The sequence below is a fragment of the Lampris incognitus genome, chromosome 11 (assembly GCF_029633865.1).
Source record: "Lampris incognitus isolate fLamInc1 chromosome 11, fLamInc1.hap2, whole genome shotgun sequence".
In the NCBI taxonomy this organism is placed as follows: domain Eukaryota; kingdom Metazoa; phylum Chordata; class Actinopteri; order Lampriformes; family Lampridae; genus Lampris; species Lampris incognitus.
In genome coordinates this window covers 13,586,370-13,610,991 of record NC_079221.1, presented here as the reverse complement: position 1 = coordinate 13,610,991, position 24,622 = coordinate 13,586,370, and the positions used below count along the sequence as shown (strand labels likewise).

At 40.1% G+C, this 24,622-nt stretch overlaps 3 protein-coding genes across 4 annotated transcripts in view; 2 read left to right on the top strand and 1 right to left on the bottom strand.

Moving 5' to 3' along the window:
- Positions 1-3,995: 3,995 nt before the first annotated feature.
- Positions 3,996-16,035, bottom strand: LOC130121000 (uncharacterized). The gene is made up of 8 exons (XM_056289831.1): positions 15,821-16,035; positions 15,200-15,395; positions 14,901-15,002; positions 7,334-7,510; positions 6,984-7,179; positions 5,924-6,017; positions 5,471-5,628; positions 3,996-5,256 (listed from the first exon to the last, which is right to left on the bottom strand). Exons 1-8 carry the CDS (start codon positions 15,898-15,900, stop codon positions 4,262-4,264), a joined length of 1,998 nt encoding a protein of 665 aa, XP_056145806.1. The 5' UTR covers positions 15,901-16,035; the 3' UTR covers positions 3,996-4,261.
- Positions 16,036-16,269: 234 nt separating this feature from the next.
- Positions 16,270-21,135, top strand: uchl3 (ubiquitin carboxyl-terminal esterase L3 (ubiquitin thiolesterase)). Its single transcript, XM_056289738.1, has 9 exons — positions 16,270-16,482; positions 16,684-16,695; positions 18,552-18,680; positions 18,900-19,056; positions 19,462-19,547; positions 19,713-19,760; positions 19,926-20,001; positions 20,118-20,176; positions 20,289-21,135. The coding sequence occupies exons 1-9, from the start codon at positions 16,441-16,443 to the stop codon at positions 20,370-20,372; spliced, it is 693 nt and encodes a 230-aa protein (XP_056145713.1). The 5' UTR covers positions 16,270-16,440; the 3' UTR covers positions 20,373-21,135.
- Positions 21,136-22,868: 1,733 nt separating this feature from the next.
- lmo7a (LIM domain 7a) overlaps positions 22,869-24,622 on the top strand; it is a 70,438-nt gene continuing 68,684 nt past the window's right edge. For both annotated transcript variants that reach the window (XM_056289184.1, XM_056289183.1), the window contains exons 1-2: positions 22,869-23,067; positions 23,391-23,488. In XM_056289184.1, the coding sequence (XP_056145159.1) occupies positions 23,420-23,488 (69 nt within the window). In that variant the 5' untranslated portion in view covers positions 22,869-23,067; positions 23,391-23,419. The remainder of the gene's footprint in view (positions 23,068-23,390; positions 23,489-24,622) is intronic.

Genomic DNA, 24,622 nt, shown 5'->3' with positions numbered 1-24,622 from the left:
TGACTGGAAACATGCCGGTAAGACCTATGAACTGGCATTCACATTCTGATTGTATCAGAGAAACATCCATTAGTGTGTTTATGTCTGCTCCATGCAAAGCAGAGAACTGTTGAACAAGTACTGATGTAAAGGGAAGGTAATATTTTTCCACGCCAGCCTTTCCTATAGAGGAAATAAGTGGTAAGCTGGGTATTAGCTGTTTCTTGGGACAGTCTACACAGTGGCAACTGGTTGCCTAAACTTGGTGATTAGTTAGCATGACATCATCAGTGATAGAGATTTAAGAGGTACACGTGGTTTTACGGTGTGGAGAAGGAAAAAATGGCTACAGCCAGTTTTATCTGCTCATAATTAAGAGAATCGAAGGGACCAGAGTGCGCTGATGGCATAGTAGGGGAGTGCCCGACAATGCCTGGGTACGTAAGACGGCGTTGTTCGACTTCTAACGTACAAGTACTTGCACAAGAACGTCCGGTCTGGTTTGTTGACCATGGTATGAGTGGTATAAACCACCAGCAGGCATGAGTGAGTTAAAAATATATATATATTTAAAAAAATTTTTTTTTAGGGCAGGCTATTCTTTATTCCACCATTTGCTCTCTCTCATTCCACTTAGTCTTAACATACAAATATCTTCCTTTTAAATAACAGAGGAATTGTGGAGATTAAGTGCCCATACAAATACCCTGATGGTCTGACAGGAAGCAGTGAGGACACACAGTTTGCTCAGACAAATCACTACACCTCAAGAAGAACCATGAATACTACCACCAAGTTCAGCTTCACATGTTTGTATGTGACGTCCAGTTCTGCGACTTTGTGGTTTGGACAGAGCAGGGTGTAATTATCACTCGCGTACAATCTTGTTGTTTTGCAGTCTAGTTAGATGGGCTTTACATTAAAAAAGCCCAAGGAGCATATGTGAGATCTCGGGCCAGGTGGATGGAAGAAGGCGAAAGAAATTCGGCTTACTTCTTTCAACTTGAAAAAAGGAGACAGGTAAAAAACACAATAAATACGCTTATAATTAATGGGTCTGAATCCTTTGAGCCAAAGGATATAGCAAATGAGGTTTTAGTTTCTATAAGTCAGTATACTCCTCTTCGTTTTCTGTCTCTGGTTCTTTGCAGTTTTTTGACAAGGTTAAAGGTCACCTGCCTAGCATTGATCAACCCTTCAAAGATTTGTGTGATTCAGACGTTCTTATAGAAGAATTGGATTATGTTATCCGAAAAATGGCTACGGGTAAATCTCCTGGCTCCGATGGTCTTACTTCCAATTTTTTCAAATGTTTTTGGTCAGATATTAGAGAATTATTACTAAATGCAATAAAGGACTGCATAGAAAGACAGGAACTGACCCCAACTATGAAACAAGGAGTAATAATTTTGATCCCTAAACCGGGGAAAGATAAAAGTATTCTTGATTATTTAAGGCCTATCACTTTGCTAAATACAGACTATAAGATTCTGTCAGGAGTGCTAGCTGCCAGACTGAAAGAAGGTATAACACAAATAATTAGTGAAACACAATCTGGGTTTATCAAGGGGAGATCTATTCACAATAACATCCATCTGGTTCTGGATCTGCTAGATTACAGTGATTTAGTTGAAGATGATGGATTCTTACTGTTTCTAGATTTTCACAAAGCGTTTGATTCTGTTGAGCACCCTTTCATCTTACAAGCCCTACATCATTTTGGTTCTGGAGAAAGGTTTGTTGGTGTCATAAGCATGTTATACAAGGATATAAACAGTTGCGTGTCCTTACCTGGTGGTACCTGCCCGAGATTTGGTGCTAAAAGAGGCATTAGACAAGGCTGCGGCAGCTCCCCTTTGTTATTCATTATTGTAGCAGAATTACTTTCCATTCTAATTAAAAATGATAACATTGAGGGCCTAGAGGCCTTGGACAACAAGTTATTGATAAGCCAACTTGTGGATGACACCACACTTTTCTTAAAAAATGCCTCCCAGATCCCCTTGGCCCTTAAATCAGTTGAGCTCTTTACCAAAGCATCAGGTTTAACTTTGAATATAAGCAAATGTGAACTTCTGGCGATACATGAACATCCCTCTAGCTCTTTATTTGGTGTCCCTGTTAAAACTGAGGTTAAATATTTAGGAATTAACTTAAGTAAAAACCTTGAATCAAGAGAAGAGATGAATGTTCAGAATAATATTACAAAGTGTAAAGCTATATTAAACAGCTGGTTACAGAGGGACATTACTCTGTTTGGGAGGACTCTACTCACCAAGATGGAGAGTATCTCTAGATTTATTTATCCTGCTTACTCATTGGCTATTTCATCAAGAATGATTAAATCCATAAACCAAACTAATTTCAATTTTATTTGGAAAAACAAGTGTCATTATATCAGGAAAAGTTACCTCTTGAAAAGTTATGAAAACAGGGGGTTGAATGCCATTGATTTTGACATTATGAATGTATGATCAAACTGAAGTGGCTAAAAGCCTTTGTCATGGATGAGACTGTGTTTTGGCATGCCATTCTTAATGCAATCTTTAAAAAGTTGGGAGGGATTGCTTTTCTTTTGAACTGTGATTTTGAACTGTCCAAGATACCATTACGTTTATCTGCCTTTCGTAAACAAGTTTTGCAATATTGGAAACTGTTGTTTAAACACAACTTACCCCCCATGCAGTTCCAATTTGGAATAATAGATGTGTCCTGTTTAAGGGAAAATCTGTGTTTTTGGAAGAGTGGTAGAAAAAGGGTATTTGGTCCATTACACACATCATGGATGACAGAGGCAATCTATTGAATTATAATGAGTTGTGTTTGAAATATAGTTTATCCTCCTCTGTAAAGGTCTATGACATGGTAATAAGTGCGATCCCTATACAACTCAAGATGATGGTCTCACAGTGTCTTATTTACTCCTCTGTCAGCCCCACGCTCCGCCCCTTAATGATTGACAACTTAAAATTTGTCGACAGAACCTGCAATAATCTCTTTATCCGAAACTCTCTTGAAGATATGCTATCCTAACCCTTTAAGATGGAATTATATTTTAGACATGTACTCACATTTGAATGCCCATAAAATTAGAAAAAGATACATTCCATTCCCTATCCCCCCCCCCTCCAAAAGCCAAAGAGGTTCACTTCAAGATAATTAATGATATTTACCCCTCCAGTGAATTTATACGTTTAAAATTTAATGTAGACTGTAATTTCTGCCAATTCTGCAAGACAGACATAGAATCTACGGATCATTTATTTTTCCACTGTAACATTACTTAATACGTTTTGGTATAATTTGTATGCATGGATGAAGTCGAGCATTAGTGCTCTACCGCCATTTCTACTAGTAAGTGTCAAATTTGGAATGTTTATGGATGATAGAAATATAGAATTCTTGGTGATTAATGTGATTATTTTGGCAAAATATTTCATACACAAATGTAAATATTGCAAAATGTATCCGTTTAGCAGCCTTTAAAACCGAATTAGTAACTTTGTCTAAATCTCTAAAATGTATGAAAAACAGAAATGCCCAAAAATTATTCTTTGTATTTTGAACACAATTTAATGTAATTTAACCCCTGAAATATTGCTTTGTCCCATTTTATTCTATTTTATTCTATCTCTTTTTAATTGTCCTTTTCGGTTTCCTTGTTTTGTTCTAATTGTCTTTGACATGTTTGATGTACTGTTCTTAGCCTACTCTGTTGTTTTAGAGTATACTGGCTTCGTTTGTATATCTGTAGTCTTGATTAAAAAAATATATATATCACTCGCTAAGCCAGAGATGAAGAAATGCTGCAAACAGTCCTGCCTATTGCTGAACAGTTCTTCAAACAAAGTGTTTTGCCTGAGCTCTTAACCCGAAGCATGGACCCAAACATGCAAGCACCTACAGTCTGCTCCAATTGTGAAAGGCCAGAGTTCGGAAAGATGACCACCTGTGCAAAGTGCAAGAACCATTTCCACTACGAATGTGCAAAAATCAAAAGAAAGGACGTACTGTGAAACAAATCATTTAATGCAGTAATAAATTGGCATTGCCTGTAATTGTATCTTACATTAAAACTGAATATTGAATTAATCTCAATAACATTTTTTACAATAACTGTGCATCTTGTGAAAGAAAAAATGATTACCTCATGTCACTGCTGCTGTACCTGCACATAAACATATGACTAATAAAAATCTTGAACCTTGAAAATTATCTTTGACTCTACATACTGGAAAATGTAATTATAATTTCATGGATCCTTTATCAAAACATTGACAAATTATTTTCTAGAGACTATACATTTACAAAGGTTTGTTAACGCTGCACACACAATCACCATGTCATTCAAGAGGTCTACCTGTGTGAATGGAATAACAGTTGTCAGAATTTTGAAATTCTTCCATCTACCTATTACTCTTTCAATGTGTATTCTCTCGTTAGACACTTCTTGAGCAGAGAGCTGTTTTTTACCTTTGGTAAAGTGAGGGATTCTAAGGGTGGCACCGCGTACGGCAAGCTCATCTCTGATGGTAAAACCACGATCTGCTAGCATCTCATCGTTTACTTCTAGAAGGTCATAAAATCCAGACTCAGCTGTAAGTTGTTTATCAGAAACACGCCCACCCCAACCTGCAGACAGAAAAGTAATGGCCCCCGCAGGTGACATGCCAACCAAATACTTAACTGTGTTGTGGCTCTTATAATTCAGATATGTTTGGGCTCTGGCTGTTAGATTCGTGGGTCTGTTAATAAAAATTTCAGTGCAGTCGATAATGCATCTGCAACGTGTATATTTAGCTTTAAAACATTTTGGCATATTCCTTAATATTGCATGCCTGCTTGGCCACTTGATGAGAGGTTTCAAAACCTGAGACATAACAGGGAGCCAACTTCTCATAATTTTAGAGATGTCACATTCGGTAACATTCAGTCTGAATGCAATATCCTTGTTGCTGAGCCCTAATCGGAGTTTCATCAGGATAGCCAATAGATGGTCCTCCAGGGTCAGAGAGCTACGCACAACCTCTACACTGTCTTTAACTGTTTGGAGCAACCACTCAAAAATGACACTGGTCAGACCTGTGAAAAACAGAACCTGTGCTGCTTTGCATTTGATAAAGCTAAAGGAAAACTGTGTGTTCCTGAGTGTTGTGTTTAGTTGTTCATTCTTGGCTTTGAGTTTGTTGATGTCCACACGCAGGCTGTCACATTCGGTAGAAAGTTGGCTGTATTTCTGTTTGAGGTCATCATGGAGAGCCTTTGGGACTTTGGCTTCTAAAAAAGAGATTAGTTATAAAGATAAATAGACATTTCACAGTCCTATTTTTCATATCTGGGAAACGGTTACACTCTGGGTGATCATTCAGACTGTGCCAAACAGAATCATGGCCAAATACTTTTTCACAGCAAATATATAAACAGGACAACCTGATTAATCCTGGTATGGACTGTCCTACTGTACAATAGTTAAGATGTTAGAAGTTCTTACCAGTGCAAGGACCAGCACCAGGCTCCATTCCGCAATCATTTGGGGAGAGGGAAGTACGTGTGGATTCCGATGCAGCCTCATCAACAACTTCTGTGGACTGATGTCCATTGTCTGGCCGTCTGTGGGGGGTTTCATCCCTTCTTCTTTTTCTCTCATATCTAATACACACAGAAGAGAGCAAGCAGTTAGTACAAAACAGTTAATTTACTCAGTTGACCACAGGTTTATCACATCCTCAATTCAAGTCAGTGGAAATCACATAGCACGCCTCAAAGGGCTTCATGAGATAATGTAGACATAACAGAAATTATCTGGCCTAACAGATAATCCTGACAAAAAAGTAGCTACATTAAATTACTCACCATTTCTTCTCTGCACTTCGAGTCATGCTATGTCGAGTCATGCTGGGTGAGCACAGTGAACAACAAATCACAAGGAAGTGACCATATTTACCTCTCATGTTTTGCATCGCCTTTGCTGGACTGGGTTGAGTAGGAGAAGACAGACGGGACAAAGTCAGTACTGTCGAAGTCCTCAGATGCCTCTCCTGTACAAATAAAGTGTATTCCAGTGACTTACAGTAACGTTAACACCAAAACAGGTCATTGACCTACCATTACTATGTTAACAGTTACTAGCAACACAACTTCAGCAAAATTGAACCAAGGTACGTTAGCTTCTAAGCTAGTTCAACTCAAACTTGAACATAATTACTCTGTTGCTTGCAAACATTGTTAGTTATATATGCATAGGACTCAATAATTACGTTATTTAACGTTTGTTGTTCTAAGTTAAAACAAGCGATGTAATGTTATGGCTGATTAACCTGTTAGCTGAGGCCTAACGTTAACTTTTTTTTTGCCAACTTTTTTCTTTATTTCAGTTAAAAAACAAAAAAGAGACTAAAAAAACCTACTCATTCACTAGTATACACATCAAATGAAACACAAACACACGACCTCATAGAGGAGCGGGCTTTGGGCCGAGGGCCTAATTCCGATCTTCAAACTGGGTTTTGTTTTTCAGAAGGAATACCGCTAAATATTCAATGGGATTTACAGGTCTTTCCTTAGCCAGGACTGACAGGCCTTGGAGCAGGATTGCATATTGGAGAACATTGACTATTACGGTGTTCTGGTTATCAACGGGTCTGTGATGGCAGTTTGCTGTACTGCTACCATATATCGTTACACTTGAATAAAATTAATGTTACTATATTTGGCTAACTTGTTATTAATTTTTTAGCTCGCTAGCGTAGTTTTAAGTTGCCTTGAAATGGAACTCGTGAGTTCGTGATCGGGACATGCCCAGTCGTGTACAGAACTCGTGAACTCTGCGCTCTCAATAAATTTCCACTTTCGAGGTTTTTAATATCGGTAGGGCATTCAACTGGTGAACAAGGTAAACACACCATATGACATATTTTGGTTACAGGCATATGTGCTATCTATATATGCATACAATGAAATCAGAAATGTTATTAAGAAATATTGTGTGTTCACATTTGTCATACCAAAGTTTGTTGTTTGTTGACCACAATAGGTGTTGTCACTGGCCATTGAAGTAACCATTGCTGGCAGGATTCTCAGCGAAGGGGCTTTCCTCCTCTTGGTCCTCAGGCGATACACAAATATGGTGGGCATAGCGTCAGCCCTCAACTTCATTTGGCCTTTTTTTGTGGCAATAAATTGGTCCTCTTCAAAATGCGCCTGGAGAGGGGCATGCAAATTCAGTGTCCACCCATATTCCAAACATCTGCCTTAATCGTCAGTTGGAATTGCATTGTGCTGTCCATTTAAAAGTGTAAAACCCTTTGTTGACCACAAGTAGCTTGTCTGTTTCACCTGTGTAAACACAACTTACTTGACACAGTTTTCTGTTGTTGTAGTCTCTTTTGATTGTCAGGTTGCTTCTGCTGACCATTGCCAACCATTTCTTGCTTCTGTCCATATCCTTTGGGAAGCCATACATCCGCACTCCTTTCTTGGACCGATTGGTGCATCCAAATGCCGCACAGCCAACCATGGAATGACAATTGATCTATAAAATGTTGAATGTAGCCATTGCCGTCAGACGTCAAGACAACAGTGGAGACCACAGAGAGCGGTTGACAACCCCTTCCTATCCACTCATGTCTCCCTGACTTAGAATAGGTGAGATGCCAGGGGTCATAACAAGACCAGGAAAACAAATCCTCACAGAAAATGGAGTATCAATTGTGTTATATTGTTACCTTTGATATAGTTTTGTTCTCTTATGAATACCAATACCAGTGGTGTTGGGGTGTTCTTTTCAACTTTGTGTGTTTGACACCCTTTCTTTTTTTGGTAGGCCTCGCTGTGCTGCGTACTTATAGAAGATCCAGCATTCATGAGAGATGTGGTACCCCTCTGCATCCCAGCCAACTGGCCTTGCAGTGGGAATGCACTGGCAGTTGGCAGTGTATGGGCATGTAGCCTGGCGTGCCTGTAGTGAAGCGAATTTGTATTGCTTTTTTACAGTTTCATTTCCCCACAGTATCCCTCTTTTATTCTTTAGGCTATGGTGGCAACAGGGAGGAATTATTAGTTAGTCACACCTAGTAAGGTGTGCCCAGTACATGGAGACCTATTCTTATCATACTCAGACTCAATTTCGGCTTGTCATCATGTTTACATTGCCATACCATTAAATAAAGTCTTCTATTTATTGGAAACCTAAGTTTGTGTCAGCCTCCTTTTTATGTTGCAGGCTCACCAGCCAGGCTGTAACATATTATGATTGTTTTCTTGAATGCAGTTTGTTGCCTGGTATTTTTTTGCACTGCTGATCAAACTTGCTTATTTACAGTGAGCAGTTATTGGTATTCATTGATATTTATTCGTCATTATGCATGCTTACACTGTATGTGAAAGTCAGGGATCGTATCAGGATAATATCAGGGATGTGTGGCGGCGCTAAGGTTACCACCTTTGTCTCATCAAAAAACTGGACACCAACACACCGAATGCCCACTCGCTACTACATTCCAACATCAAATCTTTGACAGATCTTTGACAATGCAGGTAAGTCATGTACAGTGTAAGTAGATCGAACCCAATAACATAGCTGATGGGTGTATGTGTATGTCTAAAACCGTTGATATTATCAACAGGAATGTAACGGGAGGTTGACTGATGGTTAAAATAAAGCCGACTACTACAGGAAACTTGGTTATGTAATGTGTGCTAACATAGTTTATGTATAAATGAACAAACCCTTTTCCTCTAGAAAATAAATCTCACTCTGCCACTCCACATACCAAATTAACCTTAAAAGTACATGCAATAAATGTAAACGCAGTTAAAAGTGCAAAGAAATGGTTTCATGTTTCATATTTTAGTATTTACTGTTTAATATTGCACTCGCTGCTGTCTGTCCCATATGAGAGCTTGACAGCGTGGGGATTGTTTGGAACTATTGATGTGTACATGAACCACGTGATTGTATGGCGGCAAGATCAATCAGTGTTGTAACCATAGACATATATACGTAGATACATCATTGGCCGCTGCTGTACGCTGCCACTATGCGCCTGCCCGTCCGCCATATTGGAGCGGTCAATATCCGGAAGTATACCAATATAATGTGTATTGAGAGATGCAGACTTCTCTACATGAATCGACTCTTTCCACACTACACTGACAAAAACTTGCTAAGTTCGCTGTATGAAAAAGTTCAATAAAATTGGAAGTCCTGTTTAACACATATTTGGAAAGTAAAGACAGAAGTTAAAGTATAAAGTAAAATGAATCTGGAGAGAATTACAACATTAAGATGTGACGTAAAAAGCTGACACTGTTCACATGTTAACATGTTGTTATCTCTATGCATCCCTATTTAGTTAATGTAATGGAGGACAGCTCCCCTTCTGGTCAGGTTATGCATGTGCAGTGTATTGCCCCTTCTAGGCGGGAGTCTCTTGTCATGCGCAGTTGTGGTGGTGCTCATGCTGAGAGCAAGTTGCTGGTCACTTGGTATCGTGAAGAAATGGAGTGAATAAAGTCGGTTTCACTGAAGATAAACGTCGTGTTTATTCAGAACAAGTTTAGTAGTCAACATTGGTAGCAGTCGATGGTTAGCAGAAAATGGCTTCTGCTAGCTACAAAGTTCCACCGAAGTTCGATGAGTCCCGACCGTACGAGAGTTGGAAAAATGAAGTTGCTATGTGGAAGCTCATTACTGAGCTGGATAAGAAGAAACAGGCCCTTGCTGTCATCCTGGGGCTTGAAGGAAGGGCAAGGGATATCGCCATGGAAATACCCGCTGCAGACTTGAATACAGATGGGGGTATGGACGTTTTAATTGCAAAACTAGATGGAATGTTTCTCAAAGAAGAGAGGGACCGCGCTTACGATGCTTATTCGTATTTTGACTGTATCAAGAAGGACAGTTCTGTGTCCATGGCGGACTATGTGATTGACTTTGAGCAGCGATACAATAGAATGAAAAAGTATGATATGACTCTTCCCGATGCCGTATTGGCTTTTAAACTTTTGGATACGGCTTGTCTAGACGAGAGGAGTAGGCAAATGGCGCTGACAGCGTGTACGGATCTAACGTTTGCGGCAATGAAGTCCGCGCTCAGGAGGATTTTTGGAGGGAAAATACAAGTCGACGCGACTAACGGCATACAAGTAAAAGATGAAGTGTTCTACACAGAGCAGCGCTCGCGAGGAAGATTTAAACGAACAAGTAACGTTGTGCAGCAAGCTGGACAAGAGTCACAGACAACACAGGTTGGACAACAAAAGCCACCGTTACAAGGTACTAACCCACTGGATAGGTTCGGTAGGCGATCAAAATGTGCTGTATGTCAGAGCACGTTCCATTGGGCCAAGGACTGTCCCCACAAGAATAGCGAGCAAGTAAAGCTAACTGAAGAGCCAGCAAAAGTAGAGGACACATTGTTTACCAAAGCCTCGCTATCTGAATCAGCATCAGAGATCTTTCTGACTGAGTCGTTAGGGACAGCTATCATTGATACTGCATGTACCCGCACAGTATGCGGAGAAAAGTGGTTGGAAAATTTTGTCGCAGACCTCAGTCAAAGCCAAGTGAACCAGATAGCGCAAAGTGAAATTCCAAGCAGCAGACCATTTCGCTTTGGAGATGGGAATATAGTACATTCCTCCAAAATACTGAAACTGCCTGCAAAAATAGGACAGACAAAATGTCAAGTGGAAACTGAAGTAGTTAAAGCTGATATCCCACTGCTTCTGAGTAAGACTTCACTGAAAAGGGCAGGGACCATTTTGGATATGGAGAATGATAGTGCTGTGATGTTTAATCAAAATATCCCTCTTGAATTAACCAGCTCGGGACACTATTGTATAGATATCAGAGACAAGAGCACAGAAACAAAGCCAATAGAAACTGAAGCACTGACGGCTCCAGAGAACAGCCTGAATGAAGATGAGGTCCTCACAGTCACAGAAAATATGACCGCAAATGAGAAACCCAAAGTTCTTCTGAAATTGCATAAACAGTTCGGTCACGCCTCCGCCGAGAGGCTGCAGCGGCTCATCCATAGCTCTGGAAATAAAGACACAGAGTGTGACACGATTTTGCAGCACATAGTACAGGACTGTGATATTTGCCAGAGATACAGCAAGACGAAGCCAAAGCCTGCTGTGGGCTTGCCTCTTGCTTCAACGTTTAATGAAACGGTGGCAGTAGATTTGCATGAGTTGGAACCAGGGGTATGGTACCTCCACATCATTGATCAATTCACAAGGTTCAGCGCAGGAAGCATTGTAAAAACCAAGAAGTCCTCAGAGATCGTCAAGTCATTTCTTCATACATGGATAGGAATCCACAGCGCCCCCCAGAGGCTCTACAGCGATAACGGAGGAGAATTCAATAATGCAGAGTTCCGTGATATGGCTAAGAACAGTATGCATAATGTGCACGGCTACAGTCCACGTCAACTTGTGTATGGTTTGAATCCTAACCTTCCTTCTGTACTGGTTGATAAACCACCCGCACTAGAGGGTACTACTATGAGTGCTAGAGTAGGAGAGCACATTTCGGCCCTACATGCTGCTAGAAAAGCATTCACTGAAGCAGAGTGCTCAGAAAGGATAAGACGAGCACTACGTAAACAGCTCAGAGCTACAGATGAAAAATATGACATGGGTGACAAGGTGTATTACAAACGAGCTGAATGTAATGAGTGGAAAGGACCAGGAATTGTTATTGGTCAGGATGGAGCTGTTGTTTTTGTAAGGCATGGTGGAATCTTAGTGCGAGTACATCACTCTAGACTTTCCAAGGTGAACACAAGGGTTAACGAAGAACAAATGGTACAAAATGAAAATGATGCTGAAACAGTAAATGATCAACAAGACACAGAAACAGGAAATGATCAACAAGGTATAAACAATGTAGCTGATGATTTAGCCAGTGAACAAAATAGAGAGAATAAGTTACCTGAAAGTAATGTTGCACAAACTGAAATGGCCCATAAGCCTAATGCACATGATAATCCTGTCCCCTCTGCAGGTATGAGTTTAAAAACAGGACAGACTGTAACATATATGAACAGAGGTGACAATACTCTACTTAGAGCAAGAGTCTTGGGGAGAGCAGGCAAAGCTACAGGGAAATATAAAACATGGTATAACATGCAACATCTAGAGAATAATGGAAGTGATGGGCAAAAGGTATCAGTTGATATCTCAGAAGTTGATAATCTCCACATAGAAACAGACAGAGAAGCTGATGTACTTATAACGAAAGACATCTCATTTGATGCAGCTAAACAGGAAGAAATAAAGAACTGGCACAATAATAATGTCTTCGAGGTAGTTAAAGATGCAGGTCAGAAATGTATCTCTACTAGATGGGTTTGTAGTCTTAAAGAAACACCTAAGGGTATTGTGCCTAAAGCACGACTGGTTGCCAGAGGTTTTGAAGAGATAAATATTCAAGAGCTACAAAAGGATTCCCCTACATGTGCTACTGATTCACTTAGAGTTATGTTATCAGTGATATGTCAAAACCAGTGGGAAGTGCATTCTATGGACATCAAATCGGCATTTTTACAGGGTATGGAGCTATCCAGGGATATTTATATCCGCCCCCCTACAGAAGCAGGCTGTGAACATGTTGTATGGAAACTTAAGAAATGTGTTTATGGACTTGCAGACGCATCACTATATTGGTACAACAAAGTGAAGGAAATCATGCAGACTACTGGTGGTAGAGTGTCTCAGGTGGATCCAGCAATATTTTATTAGTTGGATGAGCAATGTAAGGTCACTGGGGTGCTTGCATGTCATGTAGATGATTTTCTCTGGGCAGGCACATCAAACTTTTCATCAAACGTAATCCCGCAACTGAAATCTGTGTTTAAGGTTGGTCGTGAGGAGCATGAAAAGTTTTCTTATGTAGGAATGGATTTTGTAACGGTAAACGGTGAGGTACAGGTACACCAACAAAGTTACATTGACAATCTGCAGCCTATACCCATTCAAGCAGGTCGGGCCACACAGAGAAGTGAGCCCCTTAATGACACTGATGCTTTGAACTTGATAGTATTCAGTGATGCTTCGTTTGGGAACCTCCCTGATGGAGGTTCACAGGGAGGTACTTTGATAACACTTATGGGAGAAAGAGGGAAGTTTTCCCCACTCAGCTGGCCCTCTAAGAAAATCAGACGTGTGGTCCGCAGTACACTCGCAGGGGAAACTCTTGCTATGTCAGATGGAGTAGACAATGCAATGTTTCTGGCCACACTATTTTCTGAACTAACTACTGGCAATGCTGAACTGAATGCTCCCTCCGTGCTCTGTGTGACTGATAACCACTCTCTGTATGATGCTCTCAAGTCTACAAAGCAAGTCACAGAGAAAAGACTTAGGCTGGAAATCAGTAGCATTAAAGAACTCATACAAAGCAAGAAGATCAAGGAGGTGCGTTGGTCAGACACGAAAACTCAACTCGCTGACTGTCTCACAAAGAAAGGAGCATCGGCTCTTGTGCTCTTAAAGGCACTCTGTGAAGGACAATGGGACCTGGGTTAAAAGGGTGTTGGATGGACAATTGATTTTGTTCTCAAATGTTTCCATGACATGTTGATTTCTCTGGAAATGTATGTTCCATAATTCACGCTGTGAATTTCATTTTTTGTTTTCTGTTTATTTCTTTAAAAAAAGAGAATGAGATTGTTAACATGTTGTTATCTCTATGCATCCCTATTTAGTTAATGTAATGGAGGACAGCTCCCCTTCTGGTCAGGTTATGCATGTGCAGTGTATTGCCCCTTCTAGGCGGGAGTCTCTTGTCATGCGCAGTTGTGGTGGTGCTCATGCTGAGAGCAAGTTGCTGGTCACTTGGTATCGTGAAGAAATGGAGTGAATAAAGTCGGTTTCACTGAAGATAAACGTCGTGTTTATTCAGAACAAGTTTAGTAGTCAACACACAAGCTGGGTCATTGACGATGGTTTCTGACTGTTCTAATTTGGGAATTTTCTTCATCATGTGTACAGAATGATTATTATAATTAGCTACTATAATATACTAATAATCAGTTTTCTATTCAATAAAGATGATCTATACTGTGGAATACCTACTATATAACTATTGCCAAACAATCATCAACATTTTCAAAATCTAAGCTTAGGATCTCCCCCGCTGAATCAAATATAGACATAGCCCACATAACCTGTCCTGACTAAACATTACATATATATACACACACACGCACATATACTTAGTCATTTACACTTTTCTTTTTATGCTCTGTTTCAATGTCTATTGCATTTATCATCATCACTATCACGATTGTATTTAGATTTCTTTGTTTTATACATGACATAATTTACACATCTTTTTATGCTGTTTTGCATTTATTTATTGCATGTATTATCGTCACTATCACTATTGTATTTTGATTTGTTTTATCTTGTGAGGCATCTGTGTTTCTTATTTAATTGTATGCTTTGATGTACAGTAGCATGTGACCTTAGAACCTTTTGTTATAAGGATTAGTATCCCTGAAACAGTATCACTTTAGAGAGCTTCTTTCGGAAGCTACCACTTTGAAATTGCAGAGTGTGAAGTTTGGCAATGTGGTACTGCCTCAATTTGTGAAATGTGCTGACAACTAATGACAACTAATGACAAGTTTTAGCTGTAGTTCCTCTGAAATCATATTTTTCTCTTTCAACTCATCTAGCAGTGACTTAACATTTTGTTTCTGTCTCCTTTCATGATCCTTGGCATTTCTCAACTCCCTCTACAGCTCCTTAACTCTCGCTTCAGCCTCAGCTAACTTAAATTTAACTTGGTCAGGGTCAGGGGCATATGATGATCCTATAAAATATAGCACTTGTTGGGTAAGCACTATACAACACAACTAAGTATATTGCAAAAATGCTGTGGATAAGAACTGCTTTGTTACACTTACTGAGGTTGAGGAGTTCTGCGGTTCAGGAGATTCAGACACAGGATCATCACTTGTCTCACCAGCTTGTGTTGATGTCCTAGTTGACCTGGCTTTATTGGGAACCTTCAAATTAAGTAAGAAATCAATATTAGAAAACTCTAAAAAGGGATGTTTACTTTCAATATCAAGTTTAGCGGTAATTCCAGTTATGTTAGCAAGAGATCATGTACTGTATATGCTCACCATTCCAATCAGTTTCCATTATTAACACTGTTTACCAAAAATAACACTATAATCTTATGACTTAACAATACACTAACCTTGTTCAGATGGTCTGGAAAGGATGTAAAAACTGAAGGAATCACACATTCCTTCACACGCACAGTTTGCCCAGTTCTGTCAAAATCCTCTGCCTTGAAATGACAGCTGCAGAGAACTGTAGCATTTGTAGGCTCAAAATCCTTCCGTCTAACTGCTATGGCCCAAGCTTTCCTTAGTCCAGGATTTTTTGGGAACCTTTGACAAACACAAGGCCATCTCAATATTACTTCTGGCATGTAGCTGAATGGTACAGCCAGTACATTAAAGTAGCAGCATAAATATGGCTTAGTAGCTCTAGCTAGCTAGCTAATTTAAATTGGTAGCTTGTATAATCTCATGAGCACAAACACATTCCAGATGATACTTTTCTATAAAATAAATTATACAATTTATGAGATGAGGTGTATCTAAATATCACGTTTACCCCTAGTTGTACTAATGTTTCAGCAAGTTATCTAGCTAGCTAGCCAGCCAGGTTAGGTAGCTAGCTAACGTTAGCTAACGTTACGACGGTGTCAGATAATTTTCCGGATAGTCTGAGGTGATATTTCACGTTCACAGCCTTCCAAAATAGTAAAATATTGTTATATAAAATGATTGTTAATAAAATCGCCACTTACTTGTGAAAAGTTATCCCGCGTTGCCTGTTTTTAACGTTTCTTCTGTTCGAACAGCCAAACGCAGCGCACGCCTGAGGCATTTTTCTATCAACTCAACTCTCTTGACGCTTGATTCGACTGTTGACCGCCCCAACATGGCGACCACGCAGACGCACGTCAAATTCCAAACGAGGTATGTACATGCCTGTGGTCGTAACTCTCTCAAGGGCTCTGGATATGACCTCATACGGACACCGTCTCGCCACGCCCCGGCAAACGTGCGCTGTGCGCCTGCGTCTCGATCACCCGCGTGACCCTGGAATGGTCCAATCTAAAGGTACATGGCTATATTTCGTGGCCAATTAAAGTCGCTTTTACAACCACAGGGAAAAAATACATATATTTGGAGAACTCACAATATTCTTCAACTATCAGTGCATGAATTTTGTTATTATTTTTGATTTCTATCACTCAGAGTATGAAGTGACATCAATAAAAAAGAGGTACCCCCCTCTCGTTTGGTCAACAGTCCGATTCGCCCACAGACGCGGAAGCGCATACTCGCTGTCAAACAGCTCGGGTTGAAATCTTCTGCTGCGTTTCTTTATCGCAAGGAAAATATCTTTTACAACTAGTTTAAAATGGATGGCCAGCGTTGGTTACCCCTGGAGGCAAATCCAGACGTATGTATTGTTAAAACTTTTATATACACTTTTTATAACAAAATAAATCATTGTCATTCACACTCAGACATACCTCGGGCCGGTAAAAGAGAACAAAAGCCGAAGACAAAATGAATAAATTGGTTTATTATAAGCTTCTTCTTTTTTTTCTTTTTTGTTGTTGCCAAAATTGACTAACGGTGTTATCTGTTTTGCTTTCAGGTCATGAACCAAGTGAGTATCGATTTCCATCCAGCAGCACGAAAAGTGAACATGGGAGGTTCTGGGAATGATCCCCAGAATATCTCTAGAATATGCCAGACTGTGTAACCTAGCCACTTCACTCTGCTGTATCAGTATTCTACTTGTACTGGCTATTTATCTTCTTTCTTTTTTGCCAGCCATACATGAGTTTACGTTCCCATTTGCCATTTCCTGAAATTACAAGTCAAATTCCTGTGTACCCTGTACACTTGGCAAATAATGTGATTCTCGTTCTGATGGTCAGACAGGGAATATGATGACACCTGGTTTTATGTGAATCGACTCTGGCAAGCTCCCCATGCTCTGCAGCAGAAATCAGGGTCATTTTAAGGGCTTTCTGGGTTCTGTTGGGTCCCAGTTTGTAGCTCTTTTTTTCTATGGAAGTATGGTAAACTGCTCTAAATAGCTATTTCTGAAGGGCTTTCAGTCAATTCTTGAAGGTAGTCAGTTGCTTATGAAAATAATTCATTTAAATTTAACACAATTTTTTACTGCAACCCTATGTTTCATAGATCTCAGTTATTAGACTGAGACAAATGACTAATAATGTGATCTTGGCTAAGGAAACTATTTTCACCTGCTGATTAGAAATGCTGGTTAGTTAGGAATAGGGTTTCTGTTATCTCAGGCACATAATATTGAAAATATGGAATAGATATACATGAAAATGTGAAGGGGAAAATGTGTGTACATATACAGACGGGTGACAAAATAAAGGAAAAACCAACATAAAATGTCTTCGTAAGGTATTGGGCCACCACAAGCCTCCAAAACAGCTCCAGTGCTCCTTGTCATAGATTCTACTAGTCTCTGAACTCTATTCGAGGAATGGAACACCATTCTTCCAAGAGATATTCCCTCATTTGGTGTTTTGATGATGGTGGTGGAGAGCGCTATATAACACGTGGCTCCAACATCTCCCATAGCTGTTCAATTGAGTTGAGATCTGCTGACTGTGAAGACCATAGCATATGATTTACATCATTCTCATGCTCATCAAACCATTCAGTGACCCCTCGAGTCCTGTGGATGAGGGCATTGTCACCCTGAAAGAGACCCCTCCGATCAGGATTAGAAATAATCATAGGATAAAGGTGGTCACTCAGAATAGCTTTGTATTGATTTGCAGTGACCCTTCTCTCTAAGGGGACAGATGGACCCAAACCATGCCAGGAAAATAAACCCCCACAGCATGACAGAGCCCCCAAACCCCCTTACTGTAGGGGCCAAGCCTTCAGGTTTTACCTTTCATTTGTCACCTGTCTGGTCAAAATGAATGCTCGCTTGCATGTTTCTGATCAAATTTAAAAAGAAATACCAAAGTTTAACTGTAGATGTTAACATCTAGATTTGTTAAGTGTTATTCAGCTAGGTAGCCAGCACTGGGGTCAGAAAAATATGCCTAATGAAGAAAATTGTTAACAAAATTGAATCCTTGGAGATCGATTCCTTTTCTTTCTATGAAAAATGTTTTTTGTTTTTGTTTTGTTTGTTTTCTAATTCTTTCATGGACTTCATTGGAGTGGGGGCTGTGGACTCAGACCCAACAGGATTTAGAATATTTTTCTGTTGGAGTTTTAGAATGCAGCCACAAGACATGGATAGTATGAACAGAATGCTAATAGGACACATTTTATTTGTTACAGCCTAGCTTTATGATATGTGATATCAGAAACTGTTACCCATAATAATTCACAATCACGTGTTGTAATTGAAGTTCAAGCGCAGGCTCATGCCTCAGTGAAAGTAAATTAGTGAGACTGTAATAGGTCAGTGTTTTTTGTGTGCATAGACATCCATGAGGTCTGACTCGTGCTTTCTCGCAGTTCCTCTGTCAGCTGGGAATGCTTCCAGCCTGGCAATTTGTGGACGTCTATGGAATGGATCCAGAACTCCTTAGCATGGTACCCAAGCCAGTATGTGCAGTTCTTCTCCTCTTCCCAGTGACAGAGAAGGTACTTTTGTTTCTCCTCTCAACCGATTAAATTTTTATACTAGATGCAACAAATGTATTAACTATTGACTTGGTGTCTCCAAAGTATGCATATGCTTTTAGATCAAATTCATGGAAATACTATTGCGTTAATGCTGGTTTGGACTCATTTACTACCTAAAACATATGAAGTTCATAACAACTGATGGAAAACTCTGTTTCTTCTCGTACCCTTGTGAAGTATGAATTATTTAGGCGAGAAGAGGAAACAAAGATAAAGGCTGAAGGACAGGTGGTCTCTCCTAGTGTCTACTTCATGAAGCAGACCATTGGAAATGCCTGTGGGACAATAGGGTTAATTCATGCCGTGGGAAACAACCAGGCACATCTGGAGTTTAGTAAGTGCCCAACAGTAGCTTGCTTGTCTCTTGTTTGGTTGCAAAGTAAATGGTTAATGAAGAGAAGTAGAACGCGCACATCACAAATAAAAAATAAATCAGATGCTGGACCAAAAAGAAACTAAAATTAAGATGAACAAATTGTCCACACACTGTAGCTCCCTAATATGCAAATTATTCGGACAGCCAAAAAAGTGATGTTTCAAGTAAATGGTTACCGGTCACATTCACTGGCAAAAACAGGAATGTGCAATTTATATGCTGCATAGAGCATTGCACTGTAAGTGATTTGACTTTGACTTGAATGCAACTATGAAAGTGTAGTTTTCAGAATAATGTATAGCCAGGTCATGTTTTTGCCTGAAGTAGTTTTTTTTTTTTTTTAACTTTGTCCATTTTCTTTAGAGTCTGATTCCCCTCTGAAAAAGTTTCTGGTGGAAACTGCCAATATGAGTCCCGAGGAAAAGGCTGCCTTCCTGGAAAAAGATGAGGTAAGAAAAGCTAATTGAAGACTTGGGGTTTGATTTTAAATTTGGGGATGTTTGCTCTACTCTTTCGGTGTCACTGGATGATGATTCCTGGTACAACATGACTAACGGTTTACTCTTCTAGAAAAAATGGTGGTTTTTTTTTCTTTTCTGTTTTCTGCTTTTCAGAGTATACGTGTCACACATGAATCCAGCGCACAGGAAGGCCAGACTGAGGTCAGTTTTAATTTTTAAATCGTCTCTAAATATGTATGAAGGAGCTTTTCAAACACAAATCACCACAACACGTTGCAATTTGGCAGATAAGCTATTTGATGGATATGTAATCTCACACATGCTGATTTAATGTCCTGACGTGAACTTAACATTTGTTTGTTTTAGGCTCCAAGCATAGATGAGAAAGTTGAGCTGCATTTTATAGCTTTTGTGAATGTTGGAAGACAGTTAACTGAACTAGGTAAGCTGCTCACCTTGTTAAAAGTGGCTTTCGGGATAAATAACTGTGATTCAGTTTTGGAGCTTAGTTGTGACAGAGCACATCGATAATCCTTACACCATCTTCCCTGTACTCAGATGGACGCAAGCCGTTCCCTATTGTCCACGGAGAGACTTCTGAAGACACTTTTCTCGAGGTAAAAAATAATAGCTAGGTAACAAAAAGAGAAACATTTTGTGAAAAATTGATCATTTTGTTGTGAGTGCAATCCTTTACTTTCTGTCACTATGTGTTCCCATGCACCACAGGATGCTATAGAGGTGTGTAAGACTTTCATGGCCCGGGACCCTCAGGAGCTCCGCTTCACGGTTGTCGCCCTTTCCAAAGTATAAAGCCACTATTCTTACTGATGACAGTTCCTATTGACCACTGAGAAGCTAGAGAACACAACTGCCAATCATTCTCAAGTGCTGACTTAATTAGAAATGTATAACGCCTACTAAGTAATTTAGCCCGTGGTGTTGGGGGAATATTAAAAAGAAAGGAATACAGTAATGTTCCACATTTGTTTTACATTGCTCATAAATTAAAGGTTGCTTGGCTCTGTAAGGGAATTACTGTGATGCTATGCAGCTAAAAGCAGTTTGTGCAAAGTTTGTATTTTTCCAGTTCCCTGCATCTCCACATCCCGTTATAACTGATATGCCGATATTGGTTGTATGACGCTGCACTTAACTTTGTTTACATGGTGTGTTTGGCGCGCAGTTAATAAGCTTCTGAAAGTGGGGCAAAATTTTCCCTGACTGACTGTAAATTGAACTTATTTTGATGCCGTGGGCATAAAAGACCGATCAAGAATGTGTCTTTGAGGCCTTGGGCATCAGGACGAGTTCAACAAGCAAGCTTCTCGAGGCTTCAGTAGTTACACTCAGTAGAATAACAGCTCTGAAAACAGGTAGGCCCGGCGTTCTTATCTAGACTAACTCTGTTGTAGAGATCCGATCAAAGGAGAGAACCTGCTGTATGTGAGGCGAGCTGATTTCCTTTTGGGTTTATACGATCAAAGCCAAAATGCAAACGATTCAACTGGAATGAAGGTGCCTACGTTTTTTGTAACAAGTATTAAACGTTTGGTCGAATAAAAACCAAATTTAATAAAAGTACTCCTTTTGTGTTGGCCTCTCTCTCTCTCTCTCTCTCTCTCTCTCTCTCTCTCTCTCTCTCTCTCTCTCTCTCTCTCTCTCTCTCTCTCTCATATACACACACAAGCCTTCTTTATAATTAATTTTCCATCCCTGAACTGGAATTTGTGTGTTTATAGTTTCATTCTTGTGACAGGTCAAAGTTTGTGCTGCGTGTCTCAAGAAGATAAAACATTAATGCACTTTATCAAGACGTTCATGAGATAATGTAATAGCCCCCAACAAATAAAAAAGAATTGGAATGATAGCAGAGGAGAAGATGGAAAAAAGACAGGATGGGGGGAGAGGGGTTATGGAGGAAAGAAGCAAAACTGAGGAGGAGGAGGAGGAACGAGTGGAGGAGAGAAGAGGAAAGATCCTGGGAGACGAATGGAGGAAGGGAGCTTATGTACAGATGAGGATAGGAGGAGTGATGATAAGGGAGGGGGAGAAAAGAAATCTAAAAAGAAAAAAAAGGTTAATCTCTATGCTGCAAATTTACTATTTTCCATTGCTTTGAGGATTCACTCATTCGTTCATTACTGTGTGGAGGTATGAGGTAACATCTACAAAACCAGCCTACAACCATTATGTATACTGCAAGAAAGAGCCATAAGGATAGTTAGTAATGTAGGATATCGTGAACACACCAACAAGCTACGTGTTTTTAAAGCCAAGTGCCTTCAAGTTCAGGGATTTAGTAGATTTTAACACAGCACAAGTAATGTTCAAAGCAAGAAACAATCTACTACCAAGTCATACAAAAAATATTCTCAGACAGAGAAGGGGAATATAATTTGAGAGGGAAATTAAACTTCAAGAAATTGTGTGTTCATACAACTTTGAAGAGCATGGCCATTTCAATCTGTGGGGTAAAACCGTGGAACGGTCTGAGCCTGGAACGCAGAGTACGAACATTATGTGGTTCAAGAAGAAGTACAAAGGTCTGGTTATCAAGAGACGTAGGGACAATGAAGAGCTGTGCTGACTGTTAAAGTTTTACTTATCTGTAAACATTTATTACATTTTTTTTTCATTTTTCTTTCTCTGACAGAGTGGAGATTTGGGTTGTACATAGCAGTGAGATCTGTTTACTCTTGATACATGACAGGATGTGTTTTTCTTTCTTTTTTCTTTTTTCTTTATGTGTTTTTGATGTGTTTTTTTCTGTCTTATTGCTCACTGGAGTTGAGTTTGTATTGTGCATCACAACTTGCATTGAAATTGAACTATATAGTACAGTGGGAAATGAGTTTGAAATGTATAGTAGCTTTATTAATTTAAGAGTGGGTGAGAAGGGGTAGGGGCGGGGAAGTGTACACTTCCTCCTACTCCTTTTCCAACATGTAACAAATAATCTGATGCATATGGAGATTTGTTTGCTGAGTTCGGTGTGTGGATTTATTGATCCCTTCAGGTTATTGGCAATGGCTTATCTGTATATATCCTGCTTATGTACGTGTTCGAAATAAATCATCGTCATCACTAAAGGGCACCACGTTTGCAAAGTTGAAGATGCAATTCCACATTATTATTATCATCATTATGATTATGATCATTATGGCCAGTTTTTGTAGAAGATAGTCCCAGAATTGTTTTCGGCTGTTGAGAACTGCCACACACCCGCCGCTAGGTGGCGCGTCAGACAGGCGGCCCACCCGGAGTCCGCGGCAGAAGGAAGAGAATTAAAGAGTTTGGGGTTTTGGAGTCTCGTCGTTCCTCCTGAAGTTCAGATGGAAGGAGTCCGCAGCTCTGCCGACTTTCTTTATCACAAGCAAAGTTACTCTTAACTGCGGAGCTCCGTGGACACTTTTGGACGCCGACAATTGAAAAAGAAGAAAAAAGGAAAGCCAAGGCGGAGTGAGCCGAGCAGACTGTCAAAGCCAAGGTGTGTCGACGAGAGCAGGTATGTTTCAGTAGCTGTTTGATGAAACACAAATCATTGTTCCACCTCTGACCCAGCCGGACCCCGGCGGAAACAAAGCATAGTTCATGTCCGTCCGCTGCAGCGCTGATATGTCATGCGTAGTGTGGGTTTATAATAATAATAATAATAATAATAATAATAATAAGTCAACCTGTTGCCGTGGGAGCGGGCCAGCAGTCCGTGTCGCGGTGCCGCGGTTGGGTTTTGCGCTTAAATGCGTGTGCCTGGATTTGAATGGGGGGCGTCGCGAGGACCGGGTCTGGCTTGGTCTCGGTCCCTGAAAGGCCTTTCATGTGATTCAGATTTGCGCTTGGATAACTTTTTTGGGGCGATGGAGTGGCGTCAGCAGTCCACCGCCAGCTGCGAGGAAGCCTACTTGGAGGCGCAGAGATGGGTTGAGGTGAGTAAGAGAAGCCAAAAGTCCTTATTTATTTCCACGTTTCCCAGTTGAGCTACACTTTGTGCTTCTGTTGTAACACCTGCAGTTTGTTTTGTTTTGTTTGTTTGTTTGTTTTCTCGCGAATTTGATGTAACTGAGGCACGTGGAGCAGTCAGATAATGTAAAATCAGATTAGGGTACCTGAGCTTGTCTCCACACAGCAGCACAATGCTAGTTTTGACCAGATAGGGATGCGTGATGGAGCTGCCCCTCATTACAACTTTATCTCTCAGCAAACCCACACAGTTGAAACAGATTCAGATTCAAATCACGCCGGCATCTTTGTCTTTATTTTCTTTACAGCGTTCAACTTGCCATCGTCATGTTCTTGTTAGGTTTTTGGGTCTTTATTTGATATGACCTCTGTCTCCTTTCTTTTCCTCTGCATCTGTTTCTCTATCTGTTCATCAACCTCTCTGTTTGGATGGCAGAGAGATTGCTCGCTGCGGTGCAGGTAAATGGCTGCAAAGCCATCCATCATTAGTGGGAGCCACTTCCATCAGATCTTGCTTCAACTTGTTCCTTTTGATTTAAGGCTGCGAGGCTTCGGGTGCAAACAGGACGCTGAAGAGGAAATCTCATATCTGTTATGAAGTTCAGTAGATTGTGGATCCGATTTTGAGTTTTTTTTCTGCAGGCTTTATGTATGCATGCAAAGAACCGGCCGGATACAGAGGGTATGAGTTTGCTATACATGTAATAAACATAAGTCTGATAATACTCCTAATCAGTATGGCAGATATGGAGTGGTTATGTTAGTTACTACATTACAGGAGACTGCCGCTTAGTAGGCCTTTTTTGTGGTTTTATGACAAATTTTGTCCAACCTGTGAAAGTCAGACCGTTTGCGAGCTTTGTTCGGCACCATTTATCCTGCTAATTGTCACAATTTACATGATGCTAATCTTCTCATTCTGTCAGCCGTATCACGTCTACCTGTATAGACCAGGGGCATTTTGGTTGAGGATTGATTTACTGTAGTTGTTGAGCAAAAGGCAAGAAAGAGGAACTTTTTGTTGCGGTTCCAGAAGGAACATATAGGTGCATTGTTTTCCGAGCCAAATTGTTGTTATCCGATGGCAGAAATCCACACTC

Coding starts and splice junctions, on each gene's coding strand:
- uchl3 (XM_056289738.1), top strand. CDS start 16,441: ATGGATGGCCAGCGTTGGTTACCCCTGGAGGCAAATCCAGAC. Junction 18,681..18,899: donor TCTTCCCAGTGACAGAGAAG/GTACTTTTGTTT, acceptor ACCCTTGTGAAG/TATGAATTATTTAGGCGAGA. Junction 19,761..19,925: donor CACAGGAAGGCCAGACTGAG/GTCAGTTTTAAT, acceptor TGTTTGTTTTAG/GCTCCAAGCATAGATGAGAA.
- LOC130121000 (XM_056289831.1), bottom strand. CDS start 15,900: ATGCCTCAGGCGTGCGCTGCGTTTGGCTGTTCGAACAGAAGAAACGTT. Junction 6,018..6,983: donor TCAACAAACAACAAACTTTG/GTATGACAAATG, acceptor TTATTTGTACAG/GAGAGGCATCTGAGGACTTC. Junction 5,257..5,470: donor TGGTGCTGGTCCTTGCACTG/GTAAGAACTTCT, acceptor TCTCTTTTTTAG/AAGCCAAAGTCCCAAAGGCT.